This window comes from Lygodium microphyllum, chromosome 23 (genome assembly GCF_053477565.2).
Source record: "Lygodium microphyllum isolate KBCC chromosome 23, Lygodium_microphyllum_v1.1.10, whole genome shotgun sequence".
NCBI classification, from domain to species: domain Eukaryota; kingdom Viridiplantae; phylum Streptophyta; class Polypodiopsida; order Schizaeales; family Lygodiaceae; genus Lygodium; species Lygodium microphyllum.
In genome coordinates this window covers 110,073,685-110,095,384 of record NC_141157.1, presented here as the reverse complement: position 1 = coordinate 110,095,384, position 21,700 = coordinate 110,073,685, and the positions used below count along the sequence as shown (strand labels likewise).

The following is a 21,700-nucleotide window of genomic DNA, read 5'->3' as shown; positions in this document are numbered from 1 at the left end:
GTGTGAGTTTTCCTTTAAATTACAGAATCTCTTTCAAAGAATTATTGGCGATCAAGCATCCAACTGCTTGGGTTGAATTTGAAAAAGGGTTGATTGCTGAGGTTTGAGCACCTTTTTTTGGTCAAGTATTTCAATTGATAACTTGCCATGTGCTGATGGTGAAACCTTGAAGTGTTTTCAAATTTATGTTCTTTGCAGGAGGAACTTGTCAGCAATTTTTTTCTTGATAAACGTGATTTTGACTCTAGAGGTACTGACATATGGCCTGAATAACTGAGTCTTTGTTCGATGCTTAGGCAATATAGTCAAGGGGTTTAAGCAAGTAGAATGTGCTGAAAAGATTTGGGCGACTAGATAATTAAGCAGGACACTCGAATCATAATGTCTTTGGCAGGACTAAAGCGGTGCATGGAAAATGGCTACACTTATTTGGAAGGTGTAGAAGCTCTTCTGGGGCGTTTGAAATCAAGAGGCTACCAACTCCATGCCTTTACAAACTATCCATCCTGGTATTCAAAGATTTCAAAAAATATTTAACATTGCAATGGACACATTTTTCAATTACTTATCTTATTTTTGTAAAGCTTGTCCTCGCTTCGTGAGGCTTTGTCTGGCATGTTAAGTGATGTGCTTAAATGTGTTTGTTACCAACCTAGAAATTTTAAAGTTAGCCTGGAGATCATTTTCTTACTCAGAATGCAACAACTATGAATGCAAATTCGAAAGGTATACCAGATAAAACAGGTCTTGTATGTAAATGTCCCTTTATGTCACATTTCCTATCTGTTGATATGAGTATGAGTCCTTTTTTCCTACAAAAGAAGCTTCTGTTAAAGACCTCTCAGCAATAGTATCACTAATGGAGTCCCATGAATATGGAACAAACAAAAGCATTGGAACACTCATTTCCCAGGTTGGCAGTTTGAAGGGAGAAGATTTAGCACGAGGCCCATTAAAATAACCAGCCTGGTGGTCTCTTGTGGCAGACAATATGTAGAATCCCTAGAGTATCATTGATAGAATAAAATCAGAAGACCTCTTTCTTGTCCTCTTACACTCTGCATCTATCTGTACTATTTGCCATTTAGCCCTGAAAGAGTGGACAATCTTGTTCTAGATACAAGTGACTCAGATATCAAAGTCTGCTGCTGCTCTGTAGCCTTGCTGCATCTCACAGTCCATATATGCTAGCTAGGTTGCATTCTGTGCATGTATGGAATGTCCTGTATGGTACTGTTCCGTACAATCGTACTGTACAGTTCCATACAGGATCCGTGCATTCAAACTGTTCCAAAAAGGTGACCGTTGCCTGCATGCAGAATCTGACTGTTTGTGCTGCTTTTTGACCATTTTTTGGGACTGCTTGGAGTTTTGAAGTTTGAACTTCACTTTTTCTTTCACACTCCTCCCTCCATGAATCATACTTCCTCTCCGCTTCTTCCTCACCTCAAGGCTCAGCCCTTACAAAAGAGCAGCCCCGTCCCCCCTATCTCATCACACAAATTAGTTTGCAACTTGCTCATCTTCTTCAATCTTCCTCAAGTCTCCATCTTCTTCAGGCACCCTACTCCCTCTCTCCCTCTCTCTCTCTCTCTCTCTCTCCATCTTCCTCTCCCTTTCCCTCACCTCTTCCAAGTTTCTCCAATCCCCATCTTTAGTGATCTCTATGTGGAGCTCAAGGAGATTGATCACCGAGTCTCATACACTCGGCGGGGGCATCGAGTTGTTGCTCGAGTTGCAAGCACTAGGACCACCACTACGCTACCCATCAAGACCTACGTGAGGTGAGGTTCGGGGAGTTCCTCTACTGTACATGCAGTTGTCGCAGTCTTTAGAGGATGCTCCAATTGGAGAGCCTAAGTATGAGGATGATGGGAACATCAATAGTGATGGGGACTTAGGTGAGGTGTCTGAGGCCTCTTCTAGTGAGGGCAACTCTCCACCTTCCGATGTATCTGGGCTTGACGATGATGGGAATGTTGTAAGTTATGGCAACTTTGGTGAGCCATTTGAGGCCTCTTGTAGTAAGGGCCGCTTTCCACCTTTTGACGTGTCTGAGCATGATGATGAGCCTCATGACTCTAGAAATTTTGTACTTAGTCCATTTGTCATTATAGATTTTGAGTCCTTTCATGAGCATTTGCGATTGATGTATTGTTTTGGAGCACTCAATACATAAATCTAGTTTCGACTCTTTAGACCTATATGGCATTACAATTGTTTTCTAAACTCTAGTCTCTAATTCATGAAACTTTGTGATGATTGATCTATCTTTAAGTTGCACGTTTTATATGTATTTTTATGTATACATATATATAATTTTGCATGTATTTTTTAATGAATGTATAAAACAACATATTTTATTTTTGAAGTTTTTGTGTACGTTTTGTACTGCACTAGTTCACGTACAAATCGTATTGTACTAAATGTACAAAACCACCTTGTATGCCCTCAATGATACTAAAAGTGAGCTCCCATACATGAGAAAGTCAGTGAGTTTGGGATATGCTGAGTTAGGCATTGCTGAGTTATTTAAGTCTTTTTTAATGGTCATTGAGATTATTATTTTAGCATTTTGTGCTGGTCAACTAACATTAAATGCTGACCGACCTGATCACTTTCTTGGCACTATTTTGTCCTATTTATCCAGACGACTCCACATTCATGCGTTCATCACTCGCAGATCTAGTGCATGCCCTATGGAGAGAGGGAGCCAGTGCCAGTGCCCACTCAACTAGTGACTCACTATTGTATGTGACTGTCTCATGTTTGGTATATGGATTCCATTTCCCAAGCATATCTCTAAGCTACTACCTCCCAAAGCACTATCATCTCTCCTTGAGTGCTTTGTAAGACAGTTTGAGAGCTCTCCTCCAAACTTCCCAAGCTGTGGCAATCCTGTATGCAGTTTCTTCTAATATTCTCAGCTGGGCCGCATTTTAAGCATGTCTCTGGTACTATCCCAAAACCAAGCCAGACACTTCTATGTGCCATGGGCCAAAAAAATAATATAACTGGCCTCCAATCTGTTTCAGAAGTTGGGTGCCAATATTGTCTAGCTGCTGGGATTGCATTGAGCTTGTCATTTAAATCCTTCCCAAATATGATTGTGCAAAAAGAAGAATATCAAGGGCCTTCTCCATCCTTCATGTGATCAAGTAGTTGGGTTTTGTTCAATATATCACTTCCAGGTACAATGAGCTACAAACCTGATCCTCTGGGAAGTGTAGCATGTGTCCTCTGTCAAGTCAGCTTCCTTCCTCATAAATCTGCCATTAGGACAAACTGTTAGTGGTTATCACACCAAGAGTAAAATATCCTGTGTGGAGAATAAGCCTTTCAAGTTTGTACACTGGCTAAGGTTGTCCTTTATCCTTTGGAATTCTGTCATGAATGGATTGCATCATCAGCTTCACCTCCTGTACGTCCTTGTAGTCTGTCTTTGCCTTTGACTGTCTTGTGGCAGGTCTATTGAGGTGAACCATTCGCCAAGTATGCTAGCAAAGTTTGAAGCAAATCTCTCCCAAGAGAGGTGATGCTTCTAGCCTTCGCCACAAAAATGAAGGGGCTAGACTCTCGAGCTCTCGAACAAATAGTCTGTTCTACAAGGTCCATGAAGCGCTCATGATGTATGCACTAATAAGATTAAGTGCCTTCCATGAATGAGCAGTCTCCTAGCAGGTAAGGATACCATATAGGGTACTATGGTTCTGGAGAAATCCAGTCTAAGTAGGATTCAGGATGTCTAGCATCATTGAAGAAAGCTGAAGATTAATTGCATAGGACTTGGTCCGTGGAGGTTGAACTTTCTACCTAACAATCTTTATTGCGTATATTATTAAGATTTGTACTGTATTATGATGAGAAGAGATATGTTCTGGTTCATGTGATAGTAAAGAATCAACGAAACTAGTTGATGAGGTTCTCACGACCAACCAGGCTGGTGCCATTTCCCAGTCTTTACACATATTCACTTGAAACCGGTGAACCTCTCCCATCTGGAACACTAAGTTTGTAATCTATTGATACGATGTTTTAAGGTATTGTGAATGGATTGCAATACTTGAGAGGATAATTTAGAGTGTCTTTGGAGACTTGGAATGTTCTAGAACTCGTAAGTACACATGAATGCATCTCTCACTCGAAAATCAAGCTTTCTACCCTTACAATCTTTGTAATGCTTATAATGTCTAGCAAAAACCAACATGTATTTCATTTCTTCTAGGAATTCCTTTGCTTCTTGAACACCCACTCATTTTGCAAACTAACAAAACAATGAGCTCTAGACTGATGGCATACATAAGCATGAATGGACTAAACTTGTCTGAGCATACTTAGTACTAATATAAGCAAATTCCATAAGTGGAAGATAATCCTTCCAATACAATTGGTTCTGACCCATATAGGTTCTTTTCAAAGTATCCATGGTGGTTTTGTATTTAAAAAGGGGTAAATAATGTCTGTCTCCAAAGTGATTGATTAGCCAGGTGGTCCTATCAAACTTGTAGACCCAAACGATGAGTGATGTTAATGTCTGTCTTAATAGCCCTCACTTCTGCTGATTTTGGTTGCTTCATGTCAACTAATTCAATGGCTTTATTTAAGATTCTTTTTGGTTACAGAAAGTGCGACATTCATTGCAGGTACGATATGATCGAAGATAAATTGAAGCTTTCAAAGTACCTCACTTGGACATTCGTCTCATGCCACACTGGTACAGGCAAAGGTTCCCCTTCAACTGTACTTTTATTTGCTCACTGGTTGGATTCTTACATCTTGTAACTGTGAAGGGAAAAGGAAGCCAGACCCCGAAGCTTATGTTGATGCTGCCAGGCATTTGAATGTCAGTCCTTCAGATGTTATTTTTATTGACGATCAGTAAGTTTCCTCCTTTATTGCATGGTTGTAGACATTATTTTTATTGATGATCAGTAAGTGTCTTTCTTTGTTGCATAGTTGCAAATAGAAATCAGAGTGTGCAGGTAGCCAGATTAATGCTATTTCAGTTATGAAAACTTTAGAGACAACTTAAAGTAGTTCTTTTTGGTATCTGCAAGAGAGACCAGGTTTTCAGTCATACAATTGATATGTTTCTGTTTTTCCAGATCAAGAAATGTGGAAGCTGCTAATCAAATAGGCATGACTGGTCTCGCATTTGAAAGTGCAGAAAAACTTGAGAAAGATCTTCTAGCTTTAGGCATACTATTGTAAGACTTCTGAGTGTGGAAAGAAGGGGTTGTCTTACCAGTATTTGCTAACGAGTGAGGTTCAGTTATAGCTCTGCAACTACCCCTTCTTGTAAGGTAGATGTACCAGTCACAAGGCTTTCCTCAATAACACTCAGTTTACCCAGCTTTTTAAAATTACATGAGCTAGTCATGGTCCACTCAGATTGTGTAATATGTGATTGGCCTAACAAACATTTAATACAAAGGAGATTGTTTTAAAAAAAGATAAGGACCCCACACTCGACCACCCAAAATCTCGTGCTGCTTTGCCCCTTTAACACCATTGAAAAGATTCCTGTTGAGTACTCCTAGAGGCAACAAAGTAGTAAAAGTGGAAAATATATCCACACTAATGTAGCGTGATTTCCAACTGAGTAGATACATATTATAACTTTCCCATATTGAAACTAGCACAGTCTGTGAGCCACAAAAGCAATGAACTATCAGAGGCAAATAAAGAAAGCACAATTTTTTTATTTTCATTGCTAGTTGAAATAGCACACCTTTGAATATTCAAAAAATAAACAAGAAAAGAGGGCTATAAACTTTCTTTTTGTGTTCAATTGCCATATAAGTCTCTTGAATTTGGACCAAAGGTACCATGCCAAATGGACCTGTGTGTGTGTGTGTGCTCCCCTTGCCCAAAACCCCTTGAATCTATGGTTTTTTTCTCTACACAATAAATTTGTAATTATGTTTATGTGCTCAATATTTCACAACAATGAAATAACATGCCATGAAAGAAATGTATTACAATGATCTTTTTTAATGAAAAACAAAAGTTTTTGTAATGCATTTTTTGCCTGGTGGCTACATATTTTAATGAGACTTTGCACAAACACCATCTTGAAGGACGGCAAGTGCTTTTGAGTCCGTGCGCAATAGCTGGGAGGAATTGATCTTGCGACCGTTTGTAACTCACACACCCACCTCTATCAATTGGGCAACGGCTCATTGGTGGAAAAAACAACATAAGTTGTCATAGCTTTTGATGTTTAGAAAACCATTTGATAGAAAGACTATATAAGCAAGCCAATAGGGTTGTAGCTCAAGGGGTTTGAGAGTGGGTGTGTACATGTGTACATGAGTTCAAACCTTGGTAACACCCTTAAGGCACCTTTCAAACTTTCAAGCCTTTCTCCAAAAAAAAAGGACTATATAATCAAGAGGGCCTTGATGTCTAGTCTGCGAACATGACAAACACAAGGTACTAATCGGAAACCTAAAGGTCATTGGATATGCAACATTTTTAAGAATGATGGGGTACTTTTTAATCACCATATAAGATCTTTCAATCTCCTTCCATTCAAAACATATGTGAAAAAGAGAAGTGCACAAGTATAGGCCCATTCTATATTGACATGTACTTCTAACATATCAAGATCTCTATCACTACTTTACTATTATATAATATTTACTAGATTATTCAAAATGCATGTAGTTTTTCACAAAATATAGTTGTTTTCTAGCATCTTTGTCATCCCTACCTAGACCATAGGACTTAACAGACTTCCATCAACACAAAATTGTCAATTTCCTACAAACTTGGAACTATTGTCAAGTGTGCATTTGTTTGTGATGGTCTTGTGGATAGAGGGATATTATTTTTTGAGTGTGAGTTGTCATGGATGAAAGACAAGGAAAAAAAAGAAGCAGCAAACACAATAATAATGTATTATGAGACGCAAAGAAAATATACATCCTCAAGAGAGCAGTCAGAGCTTATTAAAAGCTCTAGAGGCGATCTTGTACACATGTCTGCACTTCTTAATGCTTCTAAAACAGCCTTGACATCCGATAGTGAGACTTTGAAAACATTATCTATACCATTACACCCAAACCTATCAGCAGCGTGTAGCAGAGCATTCCTAATCTTCTAGACTCTCGTAATCAAGCAAGCACGAATCACTCCCCATAATAGCCAGGCTTCGTCTACCATCGATCCCCTATCATCCAAATTGCTTGTTTGAATCTAATTTAGCTGTAGAAGCCCAAGGTAAACATGACTTTCTCAAATTTATGCCACACTCTTTGACTTGCACACTATCCCAGAAGAGATGGGCAATATTCTCTTTCTTTTTGCCAAAAGAGGCAATACAGACTAATTTGTTTGAACTTTACTATTCTTTGCTTTACAAGAAGCTTGTTAAACAGAACCCTCCAAAGAGTGAGATTGAGCTAGAAGGGTGGCATAGTCAACCAGACTTGCTTAGATCTCCATTCCCATACACCTAATGAGTTGTTGGGGCACCTCTTTGCCCAACTCTGCAGCAACCTCAGGAGAAAGGTACTGTTTCTTATAGTGAATTGCTTTCTACTGTGTACTTTGTCCAGCTGAATACCTCCCTGTGTTGCCCAAGATTTGAGTGGAATGAGGAAAGGGATGTCCTAGCCCATCCTCCCTTTGGCTAGGTGGTGCCCCTCTTTAGCTCTCTTAGTGAGGATTGGAGGTTGGGTGGGTAAGAAGCAACCCATTCATCTTTTTAGCTCTCAACAAGCAACTAGGCTGATGATGAAAGAGAGACTCTATACAGTTTTCTTGTGCAAGGATGAGGTCAGTCAGTGGGGGCTGAACCGGGGAAGCCTCAAAGTGGGTACTATTCTATGGATGATTGGATGGTAGATCATGTTGGGGGTGCAGATTTCTTAAGTCCCTTATCAATGCAAGCAGTTTGTTTTGAAGGGGAAGCTTGTGCAGGTGAAGCACTCGTACAAGCTATCGGAAGCCGCAAAGAAGATGACGAAAACTTCTCTAGGGAAAAAGCCAAAGGCAGGCACAGCGACGAACAAGGCAGAGAAGCCGAAGAAGGTTGCCTCCTCACCCGAAGCTACATCTTGGGGTATCAACCCTCAAAGGACGATGTTATAGCATACTGTGCTTTTTCTGAAGCCCCTGGATCTGATCTGGTTAATGTCTCTCGATGGACTGTCATTGCTGGGGGTGGTTGCTGTAGGCCTGGAGGATTTCTTCTTGCTGAAAATTACCACAAGCCAATTCAGCTCTGCATCCTTCAGCTGAAACTCCCTCTCGATACATTCCCATGATTTCCACTCTAGTCAAAACTTCCCCAAATATCAATCCATCGACCATCAGGATCAAGGGATTTGGCCATGCTTCATATATTTTATGACATGCTCCAATTCATTGACTGAGAATGGCCTGGAAGTCTTTTATCCTGCAGAACGGCATATCCAATGTTAGCCAGTAGTGATACCATTGTCTGCCTAACTGACTGGTTGCAATCAGGAGCCAAAGTAAGAATGCCTGCTAAATAGGAATCAAAGACCTTCGCTATGTTATGGTGCTCCATGCAGAGAACCCCCCTTTTATCCCTGATACACACCACTGTACCAACTTGCTTTTTTGACTTGTTTAGTCCTTCGCCCTGCACTGCCTGTTTCACTCTGAGTTGCATCCATGCTGCCTGCACACACTTCTATTGGGTCTTAATGAATTCTTCTACACCTCTTAGAAGTCTCTTTACAAAGAGGTCTTTAGGGAAGACTTCAGTGACCTTCCTCACCACTATTCTAAACTTCGCAGCCTTAGCTTCAGTGTGCCTTTGCCTTCGAGCATTGTTGTGTCCAAACCCTTTGGAGAAGGATACTACTGCACTGATGCACTGATTCCAATTGTCAGTGGGATCTAACTTGGGCTGTGATGTTTCTCTCCATATCCAGCTAACTGCTTTGCAATATGCAAGCCTCATTAAGAAATGTGGTATTCAGCTTGAAAGAAGCGGGGTTTTGTTTTTTTCTTTTTGGGGGGAGTGTGCACCAGGGCTGTCCACCTGCGAAGGATAGACCACGTTAAAGCAAGACAAGATTGGGATATGCAGAGGCTACAACCTGAGGCATAAACCTGAAGCTCTGTTTGGACCCTAGTCACCAGCTGCCATTGTTGACATGCATCCTGTCTGGGCACGCAGCCAGCCACGTACTGCCTAAATGGCAATTATGCCAAGTGTAAGTTGCTGCCTGCGGATCATCATTGAGAGAAACATCCTGAAGGTCATGCATCATGGCTAGTGAATCCCCAGGCTTTCTTTTCTCCTTCAAGCATTCTGTCACAGCCCTGGCTTTGGTCTGCCTAAGAAGTGGTCATATTCCAATCTCCCACTAATAAGGCCGGAGTGCCACTTAGTTTATGGTTGAGTCAATCGCAGAGTCTTGCTTGGGAGGTGGAGCCATTTGGGGTATAAACGGAATTCTTCGCCTCCAATCCTCAGCTTCATGCCCAATGTAGAACCCTTCTTCCCAGGCCAAGGATGGCTTGAGGGATGATTGAACAAACAAGGCTGTACCACCACGGCCCCTGAACCGGCCTCCGATAAATGCCTCATAAACTGGGGAGGGGGATAGAAGGTTGGGGTCATCCCCTGTTTTCAGCTGCTATATGGCGACTATATCAGGCTTACAGCTATGAACCAGTTCAAAGAAGAGACTGTTTTTCTTTGCTGCAAAATCCTCTGACATTCCATGGTATGACCTTGATCTTTCCTGAGACTTTATCCATCATAGAGCTCATCGAAATCTTCATACCCATCATAGAGCTCATCGAAATCTTCATACGTTCCCGCCAAGCTTGCATATATGTTCTTTTCAATGAGAGAATGGCGACAGGCCAGCAGCTTGAGATTTTGTTAAGAGCCCTTAATCCTGAAGGGGGTTGAAAGTTATCCACATTTTCCTTGTTGGTCTCCTTCCTTCCCACAACAACAGTCCGTGTTTTGCCTTTGGATTACCCTTCGGAGAGTGGCCTATCTGGTTTTAAAGGGGGAGTGTTGCTTCCTGCTGTCTGCTTGGGGGGTTGTCCTCCCTAGGGCTGCGAGCTCTGTTGGGCAATTTTGTTTTGTCTGGTGGCTGTCCTCCTTGGAAGAAGTTGCATCACGGAATTTCGGGACAGCCTTCTGGGCATCAGACTCAGTCTGCATCTCATCCCTGTCCTCAGCTTCCCCTCCGGCTTGCTTGGTAAGGCATGCCTTCACAAAGTGGCCTGAGGCTCTGCAGATATAACAAGTATCTGGGAAGGATGAAAATTTAACTTCGCTACATATATTTCGATCCCATTTGCATCGAAGAGCTCGAGAAAATCCGCAACTTCGTTGCGCCGATCCCATAGCACGCATGCTCGCTTCTACGGCCTGATTAGTGATGATCACGGGGGGGTATATGGTGATACTTACATTACAAGCTGTTTCTCCATCTCCTCCATGTCGATTTTCTTCTCCTACACCGCCCGGGCATAGTCGAGCTCCATTCGATCATCGTCCAGCTTCAGCGCCTTCCCCTCAGGAGAGTCCCATCCTCAGGGCTGCGCTTGTTCGACTGTATGCGCGCCAAGGGGCGGCGCGGCCGCCGACGGCAGTGCTCACAGAAAGATCACTTGAGGAATATGAAAAGGTGGTGGTGCTTGCATCTACTTCAAAGCATGTGAGATTCTAAAAAGATAGTGAAAGTAGGCCCCATGAGGTTGATGTCCCAAAGGCTTCTCTATTCTTGCTCACAACAATTAGAGGGTGCTAAGAAAGAGAATAGTATTTCAAACTTGTTTTTTCTTAAGCAATAGTTGTATCAGATGAGTTTGTGCATTACTTTCATAATGCAATGCTTGCTTCATAAAAGTATCATCACATTTATTATTATTTTTGGGAAGTAAATTCGATTTATTTTAACCTATCTAGTAAAGTGAGATTACATAAAATTGGACATTGCTTATGAAAAAAATTGTATGGGCTGAAACATGCCCCAATGTTGTAGTATTAAATGATAGATGGATTTTTCAAAAGCATTAAGTTCATCCAACGTACTTACGAGCTAACTTATACGTGCTTAGGCAAGATGGGAAGAGTGGTGTATTATGTATGTAGATGACTTGATCATCACAAGAGATCATGAGCATATTCTTTAGAAGACTAGGGAGATGCTACATTTGACTAGGACTTATACATATTTGCTTGGGGATTGAGGTATATCACGAGCCTTGTGAAATATCCGTTTCTCAATGAAGGTTTACTAAAGAGATTTTGAAGGAATTTGGGATAACGGAGTGGTTTTACTAATGGAAGTAAGTGCAAAAATATCATTAGAGGATGCATCACCACTGATGATGGACATCATCCAATACCAAAGGCTTTTAGGATGTGTTATCTTTATATACAACACCAAGCTAGATCTTAGTTTTGTAGTTGGAATCTTGAGCAAGTTCTCAAATAAGCTCCAAGAGAACCATTAGTGGATGAGGGGTGTGAGTCATATATGATGGGTTATGGCATCATCAAGACCTAAATTGAACATTAGGGCTATAGATTAGGAGAGCAAAGCAAATGGACTACAAATATTTAAATATAGATACATCATGCCACCACCTTTAGCATTAGTATTATTTACCTCAAAGGATATGTTGAGAATGTAGACTAGTGTTACTAATGATAGTAGTTGGCCTTAACAGGGTTAGAGAGAGAGAGCATTAGTATTATTTACCTCAAAGGATATGCTGAGAATGTAGACTAGTGTTACTAATGATAGTAGTTGGCCTTAACACAGAGAGAAAGAGAGAGAGAGAGAGAGAGAGAGAGAGAGAGAGAGAGAGAGAGAGAGAGAGAGAGAGAGAGAGAGAGAGAGAGAGAGAGAGAGAGAGAGAGAGAGAGAGAGAGAGAGAGAGAGAGAGAGAGAGAGAGAGAATGCATGAGGATTGTGTAACTTGTCGAAAATGGTTCAATGATGTAGAGATTTAGAATGTATGGGCATAGGCAACCCATATGCTGCCATAAAGGTGGAATATTCTTCATGAGTATGTATGGTATGATGTATCACTCATGCAATTTTGCAAGGTATTATGTAGCAATCATGCAATTACTAGGCATCTGAGTCGAAAGTCATGTGTATTCATGGGGGCATATATGATATACATGCCTCAACATTGTTTTGCATCATAGGCGATTATCATGTCTACAACTAGGGTTTTGTATGCAGTAAATAGCCAACTGTGATGCAACACAGGTTTAGATGCACCTAAGTATGGTTTTCTTGTTATCATAACAAGCCTCCATGCCACACCATGCATGAATATGCACGAGTAATACATCACGTTAGGCATGTAGGAACATAGGCAATTTATGAAAGGCCGTAGGTAAAGGCAATTTATGAAAGGCCGTAGGTAAAGTATGCACCATCAGCTGTGACTACCCTTGATGAGGTAACCATGAGGGGTACAATGATGCATGCACTATTGATGAACTATTTGTGTGGTTGGTGAGTTTCAATAGGCAATGGCATTGTGATAGCTCGGGAAATTTTGTGAGGGATATTTGGTAGTCACTGCCGTACGCGACGATTGTCAACGATTGGACCACGCACATACATCCCACACAGAGAAGATGTCGCATGGGTTGGTGCAAAGACATAGGATGTCGTAGGCCCTTAGACCTCCTTCTCCCCTCTTCTCCTTTCTCCTTCTTTTTGGAAAAAAACGACGCTTATCCTATTGGTTTTTAGGCTTTTTGAATTTCCTTTCAATAAGTTAAGCCCTCCCTTTAGTCTTAGTTGTCATTGGGAAGGTAGAGGATTCCATGTGTGTGTATTCGCGCGCGTGCACTAAAACAAAGTGTACAATGGCACAATATAATTAGTACAAACATGATTTCTATATTACATCGCAAAGTCCTAATAGGAAAAACTATATTCCCATTAAATCCAATAGGCTTGCTTTAAGTTCAATACAAGAAAGTTCAAATACCACCAAAACTCAAAGATGAGAGGGAGAGACACCGCCTCCTACTTGAAAAATGGAGTAATCAAATTATTAGTAGGGACTAAAAAACCATGGTTTGAAGGTGTCAATGGCGGCATCTAGTTGCTATCATGATTGTCCCCTTGCCTTGGAATTACCTTATTAGTATTCATGAATGTACCTCGAGAAGGTGATACATTATGCAGCAAAAGTAGTTTGGGGGGACTAAAGTGTATAGCCAATTCGAGCTATTTATAGGAATAAGATCTTGGAAAATACTATGGTGTAAAGAGAAGATATAGGGTCAAATAAGTGGGAGATGGACACTACAGCATTGCTATTGTGTCTTAAATAGCAATGCTATTTGCGACAAAAATAGTGTCGTAAAGAGCAATAGCGTTTTGAGAAAAACAAAGCACTACAAACTTGAGTGTGACATTTCTACAAACCATTTGCGAAAGAGAATGAAAGAGAGAGTAAGAGAGCTCAAAGCTTTGAGAGGGAGAGGGAGAGGGAGAGGAAGAGAGAGAGAGAGAGAGAAAGAAAGAGGAAGAGGTCATCACCGCCTCTGCCACTGCCACTATTGTATGCGAAGAAGAAGGAGAGGGATGCAAAGGAGTAGGGAGGGAAGTAGTGAAGGCGAGAAAGAAAAAGGAAGACACAAAGGGTTTCATCTTCGCACCTTGAGGTAGGTACATTACCTCTTCTTTCTTTGTTCCTTTTCTTTCTTTATTTTTGTTTGTGAAAATCTTTACTTTTGTGTTTTCTTTTCTTTTTTTATTTTTGTTTGTGAAAAGGTGTATTGAGAGAGAGAGAGAGAGAGAGAGAGAGAGAGAGAGAGAGAGAGAGAGAGAGAGAGAGAGAGAGAGGAAGGGAGGGAAAGGAAGAGAGAAATATCACATACTACCACCTGGAAACACAATGCATGAGTCTCATTAGATGATGCACGATTGGTGTTACGAAAGCTTGGCATAGACCACAATAGCATTCATGTATGTTTCAATGTTTATGTGATATTTCAAGGAGACTATGAGACTATGGAGACATGCTCAAAGTGTGTTGCTCACACGTATCAACAGGACTTGCAAGGATAAACCGTCCCTCAAAAGATTCTCAAAAATTTTCTACTAATACTATATATATGTCACATATTTCACATGTCAAGCATAGTAAGCTTGACAATATGGCATGTGCAAAATTAATATTTAGATGGATTTCAACGAATACCAACAGCTTCGTGAGCATAGAGTCACACTAACTCACATGAGCAAGCATGTTATTCGTTAGTCTATTAATATACAAGCCATTCTTATGTGGACCATGCATCACTTTTCGGGATTTGGGGAGTGCTCAGGTAAATGAGCTTCTGTTCTCATTGTTGATATTTAACATTGCTCATTTATGTTTGTGTTGACTAGACAGGAATATAGTAACAAGTTTGGTTACCTTAGGTTATCATACATGTCCATTGTGTGGACCACAGTTATTAGACTCCCGAAGATGACAGACCATGAAAAAGATGGTATATCAGGGGCATACCACTTTCTATTAGACTCCCGAAGATGACAGACCATGAAAAAGATGGTATATCAGGGGCATACCACTTTCTTGCTAGAGGACTATGAATTGAAGGTAGATTTTCTTGGATGATCTCCAATATGAATGAATGCCCAAAGCTGGTATGAGTGAAAAATGGTCCATGAGGAGTCGCTTCCAAGTGGAATGTGAGAGTTCTCAGTTTTCTATGAGTTGCCATATTAGACCCACTTACACATCAACCATTTGTTGGATCCCATACCCATTTTCAAGAATGTGGGTAGCTTATTGTGGGACCATATCACAAGAAAGAGAGATACTATAGGGACACAGGTGGATTTGAAGGAGGTAGGCAAGATGGCAACGCTTTGCGAGCTCTGATGGTCATATGCAACTACCACATGCTCCTTGGGTCCTATACAATAAAGAAAAGTGCATGGTGAAGTAACTTATCAAGTCTATATTCACTCCAATGGGAATGATGCATTCTCTCACGTCTGCTTTTCTTAAAGATGACCAACTAATAAGACTAAAATCCCATGATTGACAATAAGATATGTCAGGTTTGTCCTAGACTTGATAGTAAGAACAATGAGTATTTTACTGTTTTGTGCCAATTTGATGTTCCTAATGCTTTAGATTTCTGGCAGTTCATACTATTGATCATGATTGCAAGGTGTCTCACTCTAAAGATATGTTCGGCGATTTATAAGTTGTTGAATTTAGTGTAATGGATCTCACAGAAAGAGATCAAGACATCCTCTATTGAACCCATAAGGTAGGGAACAATGGAGACAACGTGTCTCTTTGAGAAGTACCTACCCACAAGCATGCTCACAATACAAACTCACCTTCTAGTGTATCTCGTGGATGAAGTGGAGATTACAGGACTCATCTATACCCAATGGATGTTCTTCTTAGAGTGCTTCATGAAAACCTTGAAGGACTTTGTGCAATAATGAGCTCGTCCAAAGGGCAGTATGGCCAAAGGTTGGCTAGTGTCGGAGGCATTCATGCATATTTTGGAGTGGCTGTCGATAGTGGATTCAGATAGCATTATGATATGTCTCTAGATCAAATGGCATGCTTTAGAGATATGGCAGACGAGGAGTTGTCTCAGTCATCGTCTAGGTGTTTTGCATGGTTTACCGTAATATACTGTGAGTCTTCGATCTTCAGTAGATAGAGTCGATGCTCTAGACTGGCTGCAAAGGGAGGCTCAAGGATGCCTTGCTCAACCAACAGAGGGGGTGGTCGTGGTGGTTTTGGGGGCGCCGTGGAGATGTAGATGTTGTGACCCCATGGTTGGTCCCTCTCGTACTAGTTCTAGAGAGAGTGACTCATGTGGTTTTGTGGAGGCACCAATGTAGTGTTCCCATCTTGTCTATTGAGTGGACACTTATCACCTCCAAGAATTTATCACACATGTGTAGGGACATCTATTCCCATGACTCCAGGTTTTGCCACTTAGCCATCCATCGTAGGTGGCACCCCTATGGATGCTACTCTGAGAGATACAATCCTTACAGGTAGCCCAAGAGCATAGTCGTAGGTGAGAGAGGGTGCACCTTAGACATACTCCACGAGGATATGGATACCTAATGGATGAGAAAACATGTGCCATCATCATGAATGATGAGAGGAGGAGGGTGATGGCTTGCATGAGAGAGTTGTGCCAACAAGTGTTTAGGCACAATATTTTAGACAATTGGAAATATATACTAGGGGGGAGCAAGGATTATGTGGTAGCATCCTTGCATGAGGAGTTTTTGGTACCTATGGTGATGGAGAGGTTTTCCACAGGATGGATGCTAGATTGTATGCATGCATACATGTCCCATATACCATCAGATGCACGCAGCAAGAAGGTGATTAAGAGTGGTGCTTCAAATCTTGAGTGGTTGGACGCATTGGCAGAGACTCAAGGAGGAGCTACAAACTTTCCAATATGATGGCAACACAACGGGAGATAATGAGGGCATAGTTGGAGGCATGGGCTATGCATCATCTAGGGAGTGACGAACATAGAACTTATTTTGAGGATTTTGTAAGTTTTCTTTTGTTTGTGTTCAATTTTTTATTTGGAATGCTATTTATAGCAATAATCTTATTTTTGATAATGCTACTTTTTGTTTTCCTTGTAGCACTCCATCACAAACCTCAATCCTACAAGTTTAAAGACTCGATATGCAGAGACACATTCTCACTGCACTCATTGATAGATTGTATGCGCATGGTGGCCTAATAAGTCATACCTCTTTTTTGTTTTTAGTCATCACTAGTTTTTTTGTGATGCATTATGTATTGTGGATTAATCTCTGGTTGTTTATATTGTAGATTCCGTTAGATGCTCCATTGCGTCAGGTCGAGGTCTCGGATGGTGAGGAGCTAGAGCAGTCGCTTGGATTCATGGAGCACACATCCTTTCCTTTTTTGGCCCTATGATCCATTCAAGCTCTTATGTAGTTTTCCTTGGATATATTTCTCATCCTTTGTATGCACTCACATTTGGCAATATTTATGAATGCATTTTTCTATTTGTTTTGGACTCTCCTCTCTATCATTCCATGTAGTTCTATGAGTTGTCACCATCGGTATTGTACTTACTTGAATATTGAATAAACGACTCTTTTTTCCAGCTTCTCATGATGCATGTGTTTCAATGATGATTATGCGCTCAATTTATACTGTTGTATGGAACATTGTTCAACACATGGGGATGGAAGGTGGCAAGGCAACATTTTTTTTTTCTCTATAACCATCATTTTTTTCTCTACTACTAATCAAATTGCTTTGAAAGAAATGCACAAAATTAGGTTAGATTATAGGCCATTGAATCAAGCTCAACTCTCTAAATATTACATTATAGCCTTAAGGTAATCATAAGGTATTATCCAAACATGGGCGCATATGTGTGAAAACATATTATATGGGATTGGGGTATTCATGCAAAATTGGCTAGAAAAAGCTTGCAAATTGAGCCCTTCACTTCCCAATATTATAGCTGTTGAGATATCGAGCTCCACTCGTGATATGCCAGGGTGACCATTGTGCATTTATGTCACCGACTTGTCAGTTGCAGATGCGGTTGGTACACCGCCCATGAATAATAGCTAGATGACAGCTATCCTTATCTACTCTAGTTCGTGGCTCAGTTAGTATGTCACCTTAGTTAGTTGAGTTTGGTTTGAGACCCATATATAGGGTTCTTCTATTTCTATGTACTTGAGTTCTTTTGGCTTACACAACTAAAAAGAGGAAAATTGTTTTCAGCCTCCACCCTTGTGTGTATTCCCCCATTGTGCAAGCAAGAAAGCTACAAGTGAGACTCCTTCCTTCTCTCCCACAATCTTGGCATGGTATCAGAGCCTTGCTCGTGGTAAGGAGCTCAAGAAAGCAAGCCAAGTTTGCGGTGTTCTGGTAAGAGGACCAGTGTTGCTTTCATTATTTTGTTTTGGGAGCAAGTCTCTGCAGGTAGCACAGCCGGGAAGTGCAAGAGTGCATTGTCTCAGGTTGAGACGCCCTTCGCGGTGAAGCAAGAGGGCAGTATATACTGCGGGAAAGAGCTTTAGCCGTAGGTGACCCTGTTTTTTTGATTTGAGGCCATTTCGGGGCCTGTTTTGGAGGCGGAAGTTTTCTGGACGCACTCAGGAAAAGGCCCAGTTTTATGCTGTGCGACCACTGTTCTACAAGTCGGTGAAAAGTTACTGTAGAAATTACATCGTATGCCTATGCGTAGAGACATTGGGAGTTACAGAATCATCCTTGTTGCCTGTTGATGCAAAATCGTCACTAGGAAGTGACAGTGTGGTCAAATACCACTTTCGTCAGTTTTGTAGATTTGCCCTTGTGAGGCTGAAGCTGTGTTCTTTGCAGTGACAGAAATTTTTGCAGTGTTCTGTAATGGCGTCTGATTCTCTCTCACACAGGTTGTCACTGAAAAGCTTGACAAGAACAACTTCCAAGCATGGAAGTTTAGAATGACGAATTTCCTTATGGGAAAAGGATATTGGGAATTTGTTGCAGGAAATGAAGAAGAACTAGTTCTTCTTGATGTTCCCAATCAACAGCAAATGCAGGCATTTAAAGCATGGCATGAGAGAGCCAGGAAAGTTATGTATTGGCTGTCTATCAACATTTCAGACTCTATGATTGTGCATATTTAGGATGCAAGTACGCCAAAGGAGGCATGGGATACTTTGTCAAAAATGTATAGCATAAATACGCAAGCCAGGAAAATGCAGCTCAAGCAAGAGTTGCACAATGTGCAAAGAGAAAGTATGAGTATCAATGACTACCACATGAAGGTGAAGAAGATTGCAGATGCACTTGCTTCCATTGGGTCACCAGTGGAAGATGATGATTTAGTTTCTGTGACCTTGAATGGTCTAGGAAAGGATTATGCACAGTTTCGAACATCCATTTCCGTCCGTGAAAGATTTCCTGATTTTGAGGAGTTGATTGCTCTTCTAATTTCTGAGGAGCAGAGAAATGGTGGTGCATCTTCTTCAGGAGGAACTTCAAAAGAAGCTATCTTCTACTCAAATGCTGGAAGAGATAGAGGCAGAGGTAGAGGAGGCCGATCTGGAGGCCGTGGTAGAAATCAGAATATGCAGCAAACTCAAGAAAACCAGTCCTTTGGAGGAGAATGTGGTAACTCTAGAGGCAGGGGGAGCCAAAGAGGTCGTGGTGGATGGCAAAGAGGGCAAAATGCTAACAGCAATGTTGAATGCTACTACTGTGGTAAAATGGGTCATATGGCTAAAGACTGCTATAAAAAGCAGAATGACATCATGAATGGAAAATTGCAACAAGGGAATTATGCATCTTCTAGTAGATAGGGTGATGACAGAAATGAGCATTTGTTTATGGTGCAGCACATGACCAATTCTGTGACAAGTGCAGAAGAAAGCAACGATGTATGGTATGTTGACTCAGGTGCATCAAACCACATGACAGGTCATGTAGAATGGATGGAGGATGCAAGAAAAATGGAAAAACCAGAATTTATGGAGACTTGTGATGATATTGCACATCCTATTGTGCAGATTGGAAAAATTCCTTTGTCTATGTAGGATGGGAAAAAGAAATACCTGTCCGATGTATTTCATGTCCCGAATATCACCAAGAATCTGGTTTCTGTTGGTCAAATGGTTGAGCAGGGCTTGCAGGTCAGATTTAATCCTCATGGATGCTTTGTTGAGGATATGAAAAATAAATGTCGCTTGATAGCAAAAGAAAAGAAGAAGGGCATAATGTTTACGTTGGATGCAGACATGCCTGAATTGAGTGCAGCAATGTTTGCACATGGGACCGGTGTAGTTGCAGATATTGATATCTGGCATAAACGCATTGGTCATGTTAATGTACAACGACTTAAATCAGTGCAGGCCCAAAATATTGTTGCAGGATTGCCTAAATTCAAGGTTGTAGAAATGCATAAGGTATGTGAAGCCTGCCAATTTGGAAAACAGGCAAGGAAACCATTTCATAGACATGTTCAAGAGAGTAAGAAGCCATTGGAATTAATCCACTCTAATGTGTGGACTACTAAAGCTGTATCTCTTGGAGGCTGTCATTATTTTGTCACTTTTATTGATGACTATAGCAGAAAAGTTTGGGTGTATTTTATGAAAAAGAAAAGTGAAGTTTTCGGGAATTTCAAAACTCTTAAAGCTATGGTTGAAAAAGAAACAGGCCTGTAAATAAAATGCCTAAGGTCAGATGGAGGGGGAGAGTACCTCTCAAATGAGTTTGCAAGGTTCTTGCAGGAGCATGGCATAAAGTAGCAATATTCATGCAGTCATACCCCACAACAAAATGGAATTGCAAAAAGAAAAAACAGGCATATTGGAGAGGTATCTCGTGCCATGCTCAATGAAAAAGACCTGCCAGATTTTTATTGGACTGAGGCAGTTGCTACAGCAGTCTATATAATGAACAGGACTCCCACTGCAGTAGTACATGGGATGACTCCAGAGGAGAGGTATACTGGTAGGAAACGAGCAAGCTACTTCAATTGATGTATCAAGACTCCAAAAACTTAGATTCAATTTCCCTACTTGTAAGATCTACTTAAGGAAAACCCACTCCAACATTCAGAACTTTGCCTTTGAAGTAACAAATCACTAGAAGCAAGTAGCCTCTCTTATCTATATAGTTTTCAGCTCAAGAAAATCCTCTTTTTTGAGGGTGTTAATAAATTGAAGAATTAGTCTCCTTTCTCACATGCGTCTTGCTTGAAAGAGAGTTAGTGAAAGATCTCTGTGGTTGTTTATAAGGGTACAAGTAGAGAAAAAAACATTTTGTAAGACCAATACTTTAGGTTCATTAAGCTCTCTTCCTTTTGCTCTCCTCAATAGCACCAAACCACCAAAAATTTATTAATGTATCCATGTCATTTCCACCTATTGAAGCCCTCATAAGCTTTCTACTTTAGTCCCAAGGAAAACACATCAAGAATGAAGGAGGCTATGCTACTAAAGGGAAAGGAGTACGTAAAATTAGATTAGGCAACTTATGGTCATGTACCTAAAGTAAGACAATCCCAAAACTACAAAGCAAAGAAGTAATGATGGGCCATGCTATTCAAATGTAAACACCAAAGGGTGTGAATAAGCACCAAATTGTTATAATACACCCACTTTGTACCCACATAGATGGGCCTATGGGCAAGAGCTGGTGCACAAAATGGACTAACACTCATCATAGTATTGGTCCTAAGGTGTCATGTACCCAAGTTTCATAATCATAGCAACTTCATTTGCTTCATATCTAACTTAAGTAAGGGTTGGTATGTATTTATATGCATGGAGGTTAGCCACCAAATTTGGGCTTTTTCAAATCCATTGTGGGCAAATCTTGGCATAAGTATCCATAGCTAGTAGTGTGCAATAGTGGTAGAATTTTTAGATTATAGTATGGGTCTTGATATGATAATCTTATGTAATATTTCCACACAATAAAAGTTAGTTGGTTAGTTCGAAAGTTAGTTATTCAATTAATAAGTTAGTAAGGTTACTAACTAAATACTAACTAAGGTAAAAACTAACTAACATTAATAATTAAGGATTTTTATTTAATTAAAAATATTTTATTTAGAAAAATTGAGAGTCATAAATCTGATATTTTTCTCAAATTGAGAAGGACCGTAGCTACCCTTCACGTAAATTACAACGTGAACGAGCCTTATGAGCTATATTAA

General features: G+C 40.6%; 1 protein-coding gene and 1 long non-coding RNA gene across 3 annotated transcripts in view; one reads left to right on the top strand and one right to left on the bottom strand.

Moving 5' to 3' along the window:
- Positions 1-5,620, top strand: part of FHY1 (Haloacid dehalogenase-like hydrolase (HAD) superfamily protein) — a 55,977-nt gene extending 50,357 nt beyond the window's left edge. Inside the window, exons 2-7 of one of the 2 annotated variants that reach the window (XM_087663596.1) lie at positions 26-101; positions 199-250; positions 395-509; positions 4,644-4,714; positions 4,798-4,878; positions 5,106-5,620. In XM_087663596.1, the coding sequence (XP_087519722.1) occupies positions 26-101; positions 199-250; positions 395-509; positions 4,644-4,714; positions 4,798-4,841 (358 nt within the window). In that variant the 3' untranslated portion in view covers positions 4,842-4,878; positions 5,106-5,620. Of the gene's footprint in view, positions 1-25; positions 102-198; positions 251-394; positions 510-4,643; positions 4,715-4,790; positions 4,879-5,105 lie in introns of both variants that reach the window. The other variant, XM_087663595.1, reaches the window with a different exon arrangement.
- Positions 5,621-6,808: 1,188 nt separating this feature from the next.
- LOC148016612 (uncharacterized) lies at positions 6,809-10,638 on the bottom strand. Its single transcript, XR_015688162.1, has 2 exons — positions 10,415-10,638; positions 6,809-10,232 (listed from the first exon to the last, which is right to left on the bottom strand). It is a non-coding gene; the product is annotated as an uncharacterized LOC148016612 (long non-coding RNA).
- Between the last annotated feature and the right edge of the window lie 11,062 nt (positions 10,639-21,700).